This window comes from Gossypium hirsutum, chromosome D10, assembly GCF_007990345.1.
Source record: "Gossypium hirsutum isolate 1008001.06 chromosome D10, Gossypium_hirsutum_v2.1, whole genome shotgun sequence".
Classification (NCBI taxonomy): domain Eukaryota; kingdom Viridiplantae; phylum Streptophyta; class Magnoliopsida; order Malvales; family Malvaceae; genus Gossypium; species Gossypium hirsutum.
In genome coordinates this window covers 32,638,626-32,653,905 of record NC_053446.1, presented here as the reverse complement: position 1 = coordinate 32,653,905, position 15,280 = coordinate 32,638,626, and the positions used below count along the sequence as shown (strand labels likewise).

General features: G+C 33.4%; 1 protein-coding gene across 2 annotated transcripts; it reads right to left on the bottom strand.

Annotated features, from left to right (window-relative positions):
- Positions 1-2,114: 2,114 nt before the first annotated feature.
- Positions 2,115-13,174, bottom strand: LOC107915002 (7-hydroxymethyl chlorophyll a reductase, chloroplastic). Of its 2 annotated transcripts, XM_016844090.2 has the most exons (19): positions 13,007-13,174; positions 12,770-12,875; positions 12,562-12,646; positions 11,829-11,940; positions 11,116-11,200; positions 10,998-11,039; positions 10,820-10,898; positions 10,243-10,294; positions 10,084-10,146; positions 9,661-9,758; positions 9,171-9,206; positions 9,027-9,088; positions 8,781-8,808; positions 3,681-3,760; positions 3,185-3,254; positions 3,048-3,105; positions 2,665-2,729; positions 2,486-2,580; positions 2,115-2,404 (listed from the first exon to the last, which is right to left on the bottom strand). In XM_016844090.2, exons 1-19 carry the CDS (start codon positions 13,092-13,094, stop codon positions 2,299-2,301), a joined length of 1,410 nt encoding a protein of 469 aa, XP_016699579.1. In that variant the 5' UTR covers positions 13,095-13,174; the 3' UTR covers positions 2,115-2,298. The 2 variants fall into 2 exon arrangements, with proteins under 2 accessions (XP_016699579.1, XP_016699581.1); XM_016844092.2 differs by lacking the exon at positions 13,007-13,174 and having other exon boundaries at positions 11,829-11,947.
- Between the last annotated feature and the right edge of the window lie 2,106 nt (positions 13,175-15,280).

Below are 15,280 nucleotides of genomic sequence, written 5' to 3'. Positions count from 1 at the left end.
GAGATGGATCTGGAAGAAGGATTAACAGAGAAAGGAGAAGAGAAGAGAGAATTTGAGAGAGAAAATGAAGAAGACTAAGAATTTGGTTTTCAAATTTCATGACTACTTTTTCCTCTATCTATTGGTACTTAAGGAAACCAAATAACGGACTTGGGCAGCTTGCACTAACACACGCTCAAACCGCACTATTTCATTATACGGTGTTCCCATCAAAACGAATCAATTTAGCGAGTGTTAATTCCCTTATCCAAAATGCACCGTGCAACTAAAACAAAAACAAGAAATAAAACTCAGTGTTTACAAACAAGAGAAATAACAACAACAATAACAGAATTATGAAATGACCGTTGAAACTGTGTTCCATAACAAAGTTTAACTCAGCTGGCTAAGCATGAGAATTGCTTAGGATTAGGGATGAAAACAATAGTGATCTTGGCCCACAGATTTACTATTTAATCTCTTAAATTTTTATAAAATTACACGATAAAATTACACTTTAAGTTCAATAATTTATTATTTATCTCTGGTCTACCTTTAAAGTAATTTTCAGGATTCATCCATGAACTTTTTGAGTTGCAACTTCCACGAAGCGCAAGTTAAGGAAGAAAATGATTATCCAGCTAAGAATAATAAACAATCAGAAATGTAGGAGTTGCTGTGCATGTCAATTCAGAAGTATAATCCAGCCAGATGCAGCAAAAGTTTTGCTTCTTTTTCCCATGATTTACCTTTTTCTCCCTTCTGCTTTAACTTGAGCAGGTTTCCCGTTTGGCATGGAAAGTAACCATTTCCTAATAATAATAATAATAATAATAATAATAATAATAATAATAAAAGTAAAATAAATGTGAAGCCTAGACACACCATATGGCTACCCATGTTGTTGATTCAAACTTGTAGAAAGGCCTTTAACTCAATGGCCCCTATAGAATTTCATCAACACCACACAATCAAATCTTTCATATAAAATATTTGATATACTGTGTCATTTCTCAAAACCATCCGCAGGTTTTTCTTGCTCAACTTGTTTCAAAGAAATGGAAAAGCAAAGATTTGACAGTTTGAAAACTGTACTTGTTCTAGACTACAACATTAAAACTTACAACTGTGTAGCTGTCCAGGTACAGTAAAATTCTCTACATTCTACCTCTTATTTAGACATCGCAGTTTCCAAGAATATAAAATCACATGGGACTTGTCACTTCCAGGGAGAAGACCCATTCCTTTTTGTTGGACGGTAATAGAGTGCTACTGACAACTGACGCATAGTAATTCTACATTCTATTGTCCTGGACAGATACATGCATAGTATATATACACACACATTTCTGTGCATGCATGCAGGGGAAAAAATGGATTCAACCAGATATTTTGAAGTCATACAGAGAGCTGAGTTATATTTAGCCTTTCGAATATTCTAAGTTTCTTTTTGGGAAGCAAAAGATGCAAGAAATTGTAAGATGATTCTCAAATCCTAATTAGTTCAATGTGAATTCTAAGAATTGAAAATTTTAACGGAAAGGAACAAAGATTTAAGTATTTAAACCAAAGCATCCATAGATACTATGAACCAAAACCAGCCAACCGAAAACAACCAAAACTTTGGGTCACTAAGTTCATCCATGCTGCATGATCCAAGACAAATGGATGCTACCTACTAACGACTCACTACTAGACAACAAACAGATCCAAGCCTTTTGCTCCAAGAGAAAAGAAGTGCAAATTGTATCAGATCAATCCAGATGGCACCTCAATTCAAGTTGCAGATTGTTATGTTCAACATTGGCTGCTACTCAAAAATGTGAATATAGTTTAAACTTTGAACTTTGCTTCTGATAACCACACACTCAAGTTGCTTTTCAGGATTCAGTTGATTTGATTTTAGAAAATTGCAAATACGATGTCAGACATCTTCAAATTAATATTTTGGTTCAAGCACATTAAAAATTGCAACAAGCTGATTGATTCTGATTGCATATCAATTCATGTTAGATCTTCCTGAAACCAATGTAACTCATTCCATCAACAAAATCTGACCATCATTATTAGCTCATCCAATTAGAAATCTGGCAAGCGGATCATACAGGACTTATGATACAAAGGAAGATGATACATTGACAACCAAAGTGATTTTTATACGATTCAAAGACTGATACATTTGTCAAGTAATAACAGGCCTCGAAAAACTAATATAGTCTAATGCACACAGAGCTTCATTGAGATCACAATATCATCAGATAATACAGTAGGATTCTAATTTAAGTACATTCACATGTCACACCATGGAAAGGGAAATTTTCACCAAGTAGAGGGTTTCTCACGGGTAAGCATTTGATCAATAACACCATTCTGGTTGTAAGCATCCACGAGTTTCTTTGCGTATGAAGGAATATGTCTATCAACTCTGCACACATTTGATGTTTTCATAATTAAAAACAACTCTGCTCCTGAGTGTATTATAAATTAGTTGGTCAGTAGAATTTACCTTTGTTTTCCCCAGGTGCGATTCACATATAAATAGTTCCTTATAGTATGGTAGTCAAGTGAATATCGAGCAAATTCCAGACCCTTTGGTCCAATCTTAAGAAAATGAAGACTATAAGAATAATTTGCATAGTTGCCCTTTCCATAACAAAGGCATTGTATATACGGAAGAGTCCTTACCAAGTTAAGCACAAAAGCTATCAAATTCCCAATAAACCTAGGGGCAGGTTGAGAAGGACCCTTCCCTGAAGGTGAAGAAAAACTTATTATATAGTGCAGATGTCATGAATCCTCTAAATAATATTCAGAGCATTTGAAGATAAACAAACTAGGAAAAAAATATATGCGACTATCAACACTTCTACTCTAAGCTTACTTGTATGAAGAAGACTAATATCCACCTTTACTTAATAAAGGAAAAAAACCTGAAAATTTGTACTAAGCAGCATACATAGTCTTATTCACAAGACCTCTGCCATATTTCCAATTTAAAGCGCATGCTTACGAACTGCAGCTGAAAGTGAACATTGTTTTCATGGTTAAATGGAAGATGCCATACATACCGAACTTAGCATTATCATCTGCTTTAACGGTCTCCATAACAAACGGATGCCGATTTCCCTGAAATGAAATGTTTTCTAATCAGATTTCTCCCGTCAAATCCTATAGCAGCTCAATAGGATATAGCTTAGGATTTTACACTACTAGTTGTTGGAGTGATCTCCAAAAGGTTCTCAATCAAACTCAGCATTTCTCTGCCACGTTCATTTCTACAGTACAAAACATTGGAATGAAAATTTTAGTTCTCTTGGGATTTGAAGCAGCTCAAGTATCATTATGCAATAAAAGCATGCAATAATTACATTAGAATGATGATGTCTGAAACAAAATTATAGAACGGAAGGAGGAAGAAGAAATGAAAGAATAAAGAAGAGAATAACTCTATTGTTGTATGTTGTTCTATCAAATAATACATACATATATATAAATATATACTAGGGTATATTCTAAAAGGATAGAAAATAAAATCTAATCCCTATAAATCCGCTATGTAATCTCCTCTAAATCTACTATACAAATAGTACACATTCTTTAACAACGTCAATATTATAAAACTAAAGAAAGAAATGCATGGAGAAAAAAGGAGGGGAAACACACTTTAGCAAGCAGATTGTGCAATGTCAAAGAGGAAGTACCTAACGGTAATATATTGTGGATGCTGTGTCATGCTGATTCCAGAATATTTTGGTACACCCATATATCCAACCACCAGATCCTGTCTTGGCAAAAAAAAAAACAGAAGGATTATTCCAAGTTGACCTGCAAATTTAGTTGTGTCAGTAATAAGTGCAAGATAACTTCCTTGGAGCTTTTATGATCAAATATTATATCTGGCAAGATCCAACAAAAATACAAACTAAATGCATGTAGTGAAGTATCTAGAAACATGCCCACAATTTTTGGTTAACTAGGATCATAAACCTTCTGACCCGACTGTTACAGATAGTATCAATTGCCACATTATTAGGGGTCCAATTGATTATTCCCTTTCTTGTATAATCTCTAATCTATATATATGCATCTTGTAAATCAATAGTAAAGATACAATCTTTTCTCTTAACATGATATCAAGAACCTAGAAAGTTTCTCCTTGAATTTTTTTTTTTGTTTTATTTAATCTTTTGCGTCAGTCCGAAAAGGTTTCGGGTGTCCCCTCTCCATTGCCATTTGCTTCTCATCACCACCTTGGGAAGATGTGCAGCATCATTTCCAGCCAGAAACCAAAATCGACAGTTTGGCTCCTTGCGCATAGGTGTCACGCATCATTTTACTCTTTGACAGTCCAATTGATGCGCCAACATGTGGGAGGTTATCTTAAAGACATTTTCTTTTCCCGACGTCACCTGGTGATTTTGACCACAACCTGGTGGTTGTTTGCTGATGCCAATGCTTCGACAAGGGCTGTCACACCGGGTGCTGCAGATCCTACTTGTTTCTATGCTGGATTCTGCTTAGGTGTTTTTTCCTAAAGGAATAATTTATTGCCTTTGTTGCTTGGGCTTTAAATTTTGAACCTGTGCTAAGGTAATTTTTTATTGGACAAATGATGAGTAATTCCAAAGTAATTGTTAACAAAATGATCCTATTTATGTCAAAGATCACTAAACACAAATTAGTCGGGTTCAACTATCTAGATTGGAGTAAAGCGGCGTGGATCTACTTGCAGAGTATCAATAAGGATGACTACTTTACCCTAGATCTTCCTATTGATGAAAGTAGACAACTTTGCTGAGGGAGTATACTCAAATGTTTGGGATCCATGTTTGATAGTATCTAAACCTGGATTTAGATATTTTGTTACGTTTGTAAATGATTATTCTCGAATGACATGGATATACTTTATGAAAAATCGGTTAAAGGTGTTTTCTCATTTTCGTGCTTTTTTGTGCCAAGAAAGAACTCAATTTGGTGTGACTGTCTAGATACTGCGAAGCAGTAATGCTAACAAAATACTTTTCCAACTCTTGTAAGGACTTTATGATCCAAAATGAGATCCTTTATCAATCTTATTGTGTTGGCACACCATCTTAGAATGGGTAGCTAAACGGAAGAACAAACATCTTCTTGAGACAGCTAGAGCTTTTTTATTTCAAACAAAAATTTCTAAACAATTTTGGGCTGATGTTTCAACAGTCTGCTTTCTAATCAATTGCATCCCTTATTTCATACTATCCAAACCATTATTTCCGATGAACCAAGAGTTTTTAGGAGTACCTCTTTTGTTCAGGATGTTTGACTTCATGTAACTAAGTTGGATCCAAAATCCTAAAAATGTGTGTTTTTGGGGTATTCTCGCCTTCAAAAGGGGTATAAGTCTTCCAATCCAGATCTCAAAATAAGTATTTGGTTTCTATCGATGTTGCATTCTTAGAATAAGTATCATTCTTTTCAAAAAACAAAAAATGCCTTCAAATCTTCCGAAATAGGAAGAGGAAGATATTGGTTAACTTACACTAACACTAATCAACCAAAGAATTCTAATTCTCCAACTCTTGGTCCAACAAAGTCAGCGATCACTCAAGTTTATTCCAGAAAAAGAGAGACTCGTGATACATGTCCTATATCAGTGTCTTCATCATTAGATCCAACCCCTATACCAGTGTCTTCGTCATTTGATCCAACCCCAAGTAACCTTGAACTTCCTGTTGTTCTACATAAAGGTAAATGCCAATGTACTTATCCTATTTCTAATTTTGTTTCCTATAATTATTTGTCTCCTTGCTTTTTACTTGCATTCCTAGATTCCATTTCTATCCCTAAGACAATTCAAAAGGCTTTGAGCCATCTTGGTTGGCGTGATACGATGTTGGAGAAAATATATGTATTAGACAAAACTGGTTCTCAGAATCTATTAGATTTATATTATCTATTGGTAAAAAGGTTGTTGGTTGCAAATGGGTATTCACCATTAAAGTTTATCCAGATGGCTTGGTGACTAGACTTAAAACTAGATTAATTGCAAAAGGAAATGCTCAAACTTATGGTGGATCATCTAGATACTTTCTCTCGTGTAATCAAACTTACCTCTGTTTGTCTATTAATTTCATTAGTAGCTTCTCATAATTGGCCTTTACACCAATTAGATATCAAGAATCTCAAGAAAAAAGTCTATATAGAGGTTTGTTGCTCAAAGGGAAGCGTGGGAAGGTCTGTTGTCTGAAGAAATCCCTTTATGAATTGAAACAAAGCCCTTATGCCTGGTTTGGAAAGTACAATGAGGTCTTCCACAATTTGGACTAAAGAAAAGTGGTTGTGATCACTCAATGTTTTATAAATGATCTGAAGTTGGAGTTATTCTCCTTGTAGTATATTTTGATGATATTGTTATTATAAGAGATGATCTCTTCTTTAAAGTCTTTCTTGCATACTAGGGGCCCCTTTGGATAGACAGTGCATTTACTTGCGCTTAGTGTACAAACAAAGGTAGTAGTGAGATTTAATACTATAACGTGAGACAAAAACTGGAGGTAAACACCCATCCAAAGGGGCCCTAGATTTCACATGAAAAACTTAATTCAATTGAAGCAATTTTTGAGATAGAAATGACAAGAAAGATTAGCAATTTTTGATCTACTTACAAAAATTGAAAAGTTGGCAGTTAAAACTTGTAGTACTTCAATGGTTCCCAATGTGCATCTTACAAAAGATTAGTGATTTTGATGATTTTCAGAGGTATAAAAGGATAGTTGGCAACTTAAACTACCTTATTGTAACTCGCTCAAATATTACATTTGTTGCGAGTATTGTTAGATAGTTTATGCCCACACCGATAGTCAAACATTGAACAGTCCTAGAACAGATCCTATGTTACTTGGAAAAAGCTCTTGGATGTGACATATTATACAACAATCATGTGCATACTCATATTGAGTGTTTTACGATGCAAATTAGGTCAAATCTAAGATAGATAAGAGATCTACTACTAGATACTATGTTTTTGTTGGTAAAGACTTAGTATCATGGAAGAGTAAGAAGTAGAATGTTGTATCTTGGTCTAGTGCATAACTAGAATACAGGACTATGGCACTGTCCACATGTGAAGTCATGTAGATACGACATCTATTAACTAAAAATGGGTTGTTGCATTCATCACCAACAAAGCTCTTTTGCAATAGTCAAGCAACTATTCATATTGCCTCGAATCTAGTTTATCTTGAAAGGACCAAACACATCAAGGTTGACTGTCACTTTATTCAGGAGAATTTTGAAAAATTCAATCTCCATGGGTTATGTGAAGACAAGAGAACAACTTGTTAATTTGTTCACAAAGACAGTTGTTAAGGAATGAGTAGATATTTGTTCACAAATACTATTTTATTTTCTTTCCTTATAGAATAAGCTGTAAACTTGTATATATATGTCTATTTTATCGAGTGTAAAATACAAAAAAATCCATTCTCATCCTCCTTATGTTCTAGTATTTCATTTTAGTATTTTGTTCCATGGTATCAGAGCCTCTTGGCTTGATTTAGTGGATTTGTGTTTTGTTGTTTTGAATATGAATCGTTTGAGTATTGGGTTGTTTTTCAAGGTGATTTTTAAGGCACACTACCAATACAAAGAGGTGCACCATCGTCATCATAGAAACTCTATAACTTTTGATGATCGAAGACCCACATGTAAGGCTCATGCGCCACCTGAAGGTTCATAGACTTGCTTTACGCATCGACACATATGGGCGCGTGGAGCATCGTCCACCAATCTTCCATCTCTAACATCAGCTCCTTTGTCCAACCTTAGCCCAGTGGTCAGTTGCTTGAACAAAGGAGATTTCAAGAGTCGTTTGCTTATTTTCTGGGATTGCACACTGTTTCAATACTATTTTTTTACTTATTTTTGGACTATTTTGAGCTGATTTATCATTGTTTGGACTATTGTGGGTTTTAAGAAGAGATATGATTACTGACTCCAAATTGACTGTGAGTGAGATGATTTTGGTTATGTCAAAAATTATGCAGCATAAACTAAATGGGATCAATTATTTTGACTAGAGTAAGATGGTTTGTATCGACTTGAGAAGTATTGACAAGGATGATCACTTGACCAATGACCCACCCACGGATGAGACTCGACAGGAATGACTAAGAAACAAGACCAAATTACTTTTGCAGATTCACAACTCTATAGATAGTGAGATAAGTGCTTTGATTAATCATTGTGAATTTGTTAAAAAAAAACTAATGGAGTATCTAGATTTTTGTATTCCGAGAAAGGAAATACATATTTACAAGCTTAAGTGGGAGTGTGGGAAAATTATGAAAATAAATCCTCCGAATACAGGGATTTAAGCTAGGGATTTGATTCACTGATTTTTTCCTTGTAATCAAGGATTGGATTTAGGGCAGATCTTAAAAGAAATTAGCAGCAGATATTTAGAAAAAAAAATAGCAGACATTTTGGGGAGGTTTAATTGATTGTGTATTTAGTTTGTTTCCGTAATTAACCTAGGTTGTGTACTACAAACATGTACCATTCTTTACTCATCAAATACACTAGACAAAATTCCTCTTTTCAGTTTCTGCCACCTCTTTTCAATCTTTTCAGTTTCCGACATCTTTTTTATTACAACAATTATCATACTGAAAATGATGCAATCATAAATAAATGAAAGCAATTCCACTGCCCTCTCAGTAAAGATATCGAGTTAGTAAATACATAAGGCATTCCTATTAGCACAGGTTACAAAATTCCGAGGACAAGCTTGCACAAATTAAAAAAGATGAAAGAAAACTCACCGCCAATGCATTTGTGTAATCAAAGCAGCTACAAAACGCAATAAAATTGTATTGTTAGAAAAAATTTCTACACAAGGATATGCATGATCTGATAGTTTTATAACTCTTTATACCTAGAAAGAATTATATTTTCCTCATTTTACATGATCTTTGCACAAAGAAACAGTAAAGTCCTCCAGACACAGGACAAACCTTTTTAGACGGACTTTTGCATTTATTAATCATGTGGAAACAACAGGAAATTACCTATAGCAAGAAGGTGCAATAACATTGACTAAGTCGTTTGCTGGTAGACAGAAATAAGGAACCTGCTTTAGTTAAATTTTGAGATCAATGAAGCATGGTGAATGAGAGAACCAGAATAGATTGAAAGTACACAAACTTTATTACCTCTTCAATATGGCCATCCAAATGCTTTAGGTGGACCTAGCAGAATACAACAATAGCCACATAAGATAAAAAAAAAAAGTGTTCTTTTTGTTAGTACTTATACCATGCTCTTTTTATATGGGACAGCTAACAGTTATATAAATACTCAAGATTAGCATTATACCAACATTAACATAATGAGTCATCAACCTGCTTTGATGTTATAAAATGTTAAACCAAAGCTCTCTCTCTAGATAGGATAAATGACTTAATCACTGGATATGATTCATATCTATTATGAGTAAATAGGAAAAAATACAATGATGTAATCTCAAGGGCTCAAGTAACCTAAGCTCACACCTTTGTTTACTTTATTGCATTGAGAATTCACTAATATAAGAAGTATTTTTCATTTAAGTTGAGAATGTTCTTGTCAATGATATGCTTTACTTCACAGACGTTACAATGCATAACTTAAGCAAAAAAAAAAACAGAGTTTCTCAGCACAAACCTTGTAATCTTGCATAAACTCGTAATGCAAAACAGTTTCCGGTTCACTACTCGCTGCCTTTAGAAACTTATCTAGACCTTCTCGAGTTCCATTATCAACTGTTGAATAAGAGCATTCAATAATTGAGATGTGTTCTGTAATTCAGATAGGAAGCAGTCTAAAGTAATATTGTGCCTATGACTTATCCATCAAAGGTTTATGAAATTTGAAGGGATCTAATTAAAAATGCAATACGAAACCATAATACATTGACTTTTATCCAAGTGCATATCCTGGAATAATTCTAATCTCACAGTAACTGATTGCAAACTTCATGAAAATCATTTAACTTCTTTTAGACCAAAAAATACATTCTCTTAGTAAAAGATATACTAAAATAAATTTTCTGACAATATATATGTATGTATATATGTTTTAAATTACCACAATTGGTGCCTAACACATATAGCTTCTCCAAATTTAGATGGTGCTCCACAGATCTTAACGCTGCAGTTAAAGAAATCATTCTGCATTACAATAGTACAAGTCATAATACAGAAATAAGCATAAGTGGAAACTGCTAGGATATAGCATTAAGCATACCCTGCACTTGGCAACCCACACCACAGAAAAGGAGACGCTTTACCCCAGCTGCCTGTATATTTGAAAATAACCATTCTACCCCAGTTAACTGTTTGCACGGGAAAAAATGTACAAATTTGTTTTCATAATAAAGCAAAATTTAGCAATCTGGAACTAGTAGAAATGACAAAAGAAAAACAATGAAGCACATTGAATATAGTATTCATTTATTATATACTTTTTTCTTAGTGCACTGCAGGAGATATGAATAACACTCATCTTGCCACTTGACTAAGCCCTTTTTGCATTTTCATTTTTCATTGCATTAATTTTCAGTTTCCATGGAGGTTGAGCATGGGATAAGGCACATGTGCAGACTTGGGTTCAATCTTTTCCTTTTAAGCCAGTGCTAGCCTATCTGTCTATGATTAAGAATAGTGGTGGTAGCGATCTCATTCTTCAATTCCTCCAGTGTAGTCTTTGCTCATAGAACCATAAGAAATGCTTTTAATTATGAGCTCATAAAACCAACTTCTTAAGCATAAATGATATATAAAGCTTAAAATTCCTCTATGGTAGCATCAAGAATTCAAAATACCTCAACCAGTGCGAGGGTATTGAGATTAGGGGACAGTGTTGGTTTAACTCCTTTAGCAGCTAAAACTTCTTCAGGTGTCCTGAAGTGAATCAAAAGGAAAAAATTTAATATTCAAAAGTAAAATAAGCAGCAAATCAAGTCAGTAATTTCAAAGTACGAAAAGTGCAAATAAACTAACCTAGCTAAAATGGGCCTTGGTGACAATCTGTCATCTGGATCACTGCATTATAATAATATTTAATAAAACAAATAAAAGCTTCGCATATTCAACCATGCTTCCTGATAAGTGCTCCTACCTCTGAACACAAATCACAGCTTCAACCATGCCTGATTTCAGCATTTCTATCGCAATAGTTGTAACTATCCCAGTCCACTGAGCTCCTAAAAATGATGAAAGTTGCAATGTGCATGAAAATTAGCTGCAGATAGATTGTCAATGGTACAAAGTATTATTAACCTAACCTCACCATTCTCAAAACCATCTTTTCCCTGTCCCTCCCCCGACACAAAACACAGAGGGAAGCTTTAAAGAAAGACATGGTGAAAAGGCCATTCATTCCACTTTAACTCAGACCCTTAATATTTATCAAGAGGTTTTAATGCTGACAATAATGTAAGGGGTGGAACACCTCATATTATGTACACTACATTAGAAAACGTAACATATAGTTGCATCACTACGATCTCATTTTAGAAAATTCAAAGCTACATTGAGCTAACTTCTGGGCATCACTCCCCAAGCTCTACAGAATACTCGCATTTTTCATCCCGAAATTTTGACAGTTTTAACTCATACTCCAGCTAACAAGACCAGTTTATTAACACTAGTTTAAAATCTTGACCTTAACCTCAAAGCTATTCAGAATGATTTTTAACAAATTTAATTCCTATCTGTATGATTTGGATGTAAGAGGTGCTTCAGAAAAGCAAACATAACTACAATGCACCAAAGAAAGAATATAACAATCTAGCAGAACATTGGAAAATTTTATAATTTACAAAGACATACCTTCTACAGGCTTAACTTTACGAGCATATAGCAGCTTGTCATAGACTCCTAAATATGTCTCGTCCAAAGAATCCAATTTCCTCCCTCTACCATGAACAACAGGTTCTAAACTCTGAACGCTAAATAAATTAGTCAAACTACTTGTATAACCTCAAACAGGATTCAAATGTATTAAAATTACCCTACTAGCCAATACACAATTATTCACAGATTGAATTCAAATAACCCAATGCAAGAAGGTTAAAAGTAGCCAATATTCAGTATATGTCTTAAGCGGGGATATATGCTGTCAAATTCTATTTAAAGCAACAAAAAAGAAGTAGTTGATTAAAACAATATAACTCATAAATTAGCAGTAAACTCTAGAATTAAAGGTTTTCATAAGACCTCCTTTTTAAAGGCAAGCTAATGCAACCAATAAGCTTTTCCCTCAGCCACTTCAGAAGAGCATTCGAAGCAAATAAACAAAAATGTCAAATGTTTAATGTGGCTCGTAACTTAGAAGGCTCAAGTAAATTGGAATGAATCGAAAGCTTTGATTCTATAATACATATGGTCCAAGCTCACAATTATAATAATATTTTCAGTCAAATTATTTGATAACTACATTTGTCTCAAAAAAATTGCTCTATTAACAACCAAGCTTCTTCCTTCCATTCTTACTTATAAACAATTAATCCTTTTTCATAGCAGAAGGAACATTAAAAAAAGAGTAAAGGAATGAATGACTTACTTCAATTTTGGACATTCCATCTCCTAAGAAAGCACAAGCATTCTTAACATGGGCAATGTAATATGTATCACACAACCCACATCGACTGCAGCATAATTGGAATATACAAATAAGCAAAAATGAAAAGAAAAGAATGAGAGTAAAAAAAATAAATGATTGGGTTTTTTTTTAAAAAAAGAAAGAAAAATGAAAGAAAATTAAGAAGAACCTGCAATGGTCTTTGGCTGGATAGGTACCTCCTGGGGGTATAGGCTTAGAGCGTTTCCTCCAGTCGTCTCTTAGCTTCACTATTTTCTTTGCGTCGGAGTTTGATTCTATTACATAATAAATAAATAGATAATTAAATTAAATGGAACACTCAAATTAGATAACCATGCATGTACTAAAATTGTGAGAAGATTTTTAACCATGCATGTATTAAATTGTGAGAAAATTTTCTTACTACCTTTTGAGGAAGAAGAAGAAGAAGAAGAAGAAGAAGAAGAAGAAGAAGAGAAGATAGGTCTCGAGAAGGAGGAAACAACTGAAGTCATGGCAGCTGAAGAATGCAGTTCAGTTTCCACCTTGCAGTTTGCACCACATATTTATTCTACGGAGGATTGTCATTTATCATGCCCAACTCTTTCCTATAATTACAGAAATACCAGCATGATGATAAGCAATTTCACTGTTAACTTTAGATTTTTATTGGTGTTTATATCTTTTGTTAATTTAGTTCTTATTTTCGGGGATTAATTAACATTTTAATTTTTTAAAAAGAATCGATTTCACTATTAATTTTTCAAAAAGAATAGAATTGTTATTTTTTTTAATAGAATTACTAATTAAAATGTTAAATGTTTAAGCATTGTAGTTTGCATGACAATCTATATGTACTCTATATTAATTTTTTAAATTATTTATTAAATTTTTATATATTTTTAATATTTTATATATTTTAAATTATTTATCAATGTGACATATAAAAATAATAATGTTACATTAACTTGAAGTATACTTGGACTACCACACTAATTCCCATGCCAAAATCACTAAAAATTAACATTTAAGTCTGCATTTCTATTAAAAAACGATTTAATTATTTTTTATATATTAATCATTAAATTTAACTAAAAATAAAAATCAAATTAACAAAAATAAAAACATTAAAAGTCACATCATACATTTTTTTCTTCTATAATAAAATTACATTGCGATTGTGATGTGTTAGTATACTCCTTTTTAAAATATATATTTATTTAAATATTTATATCTTATATACACATATATCAAATACAAATATTCAAGTGCTACCTTTTTTTATTACTGTTCAGATCTGATCTGATTCTCTCAAATTCGATCCTTCAAACGGTATACACACAAATAACAACACATCAATTAACACAAATTAGATTCGAAAAGCAGATATAATCGATTAACCAATATTGGGGTGAAATAAATCGTACACACAATTTGATTACTAACAAACCAAGTTTTACCCATGGATTAGAAAGTCTGCACTTACCAACTACAGTTAGGATTACAACCACGTAAAAATAGAATAGAGAGGCAATCGTACAAGGCCACTGATGCCAACAAACCGAACGATGAGTGATCGATTGGGGAAAAGAAAATGAACCAGCAGCCCAAGAATGGTGAACGATGCGGCGGCAACAACTAGGGAGAAAGAGAGGGAAAAGAAAAGAAGGAAAAGAGGGAAGGCGATGTGAGAGAGAAAAGGAAAAAGGAGAAAAAGAATATAAGAGGCGGCGACAATAGAAAAATGAAATGGAAAAAAGGGGACCAACCAATCTAAAATGTGTTAAAATACTACGGTTGGGCAGCATAGTAGGGTTTTCTTCTCTAGGAAATGCGAAGGTATCGATACCTATTAGACAGGTATCAATACTTGCGTAAGTATCGATACAATTTATGACATTTTAACAGACTAAGCCCAAACAGAAGCCCAATTGCACACTCCATCAGGGAATTAAAATAAATTCAACAATTACAAATTTAACCCGAAAATTTAACTCGCATTTCAGGGCGTGACAAACCAAGTTTGTTATGACATGAATTGTTTAAAGTGGCAAGGAATACTATGTTTATATGTTATTTTCAATTGTTAAGATATGAAATGTCAGGTATTTTGTGTTTATTTTCATACGAACTTACTAAGCTTTGAGTAAGCTTACCTTTGTTTCATTTTTCTACATTGTAGATTTTTGAAAAACATGTTGTCGATTGGATCATTTTTAGAGCTCACACTATCCACAAATTCACTCGATAGACTTTCAAACATTTTGGCCCGATTATAAGTGGCATATGGATAGGTGTTAATGGTTTTGTATGTTTATATGTATGTGAGATTGAAACTTGTGTTTTGGTTCAAATTGATATAGGAATAGGTGTAATGTTTGTAAGCATTAATACTGTTTTGGTTGGTTGTTATATGAAATGATATATATATGTTTTGGTTAATATGGTGTATCTTACTTGATGAGCTTTGGCACTTAAAAGTGATAATGATGCGTTGAATGTATATGTATGGATGCTAAGGTATGTTATAAGTGAATGACTTGTTTTAGTCTTGTTATAATGTGGTGTAAGGAATAGACTTGATTTGGTAGATTGAGTTGGTATCAAATTTAGGTGCAATGAATGAAAAGTTTTGATGTTGAAATGGTGCCATTAAGGCGTATTGGTTAGAAGATTTGGCAATGTTTTATAATGTACCTTG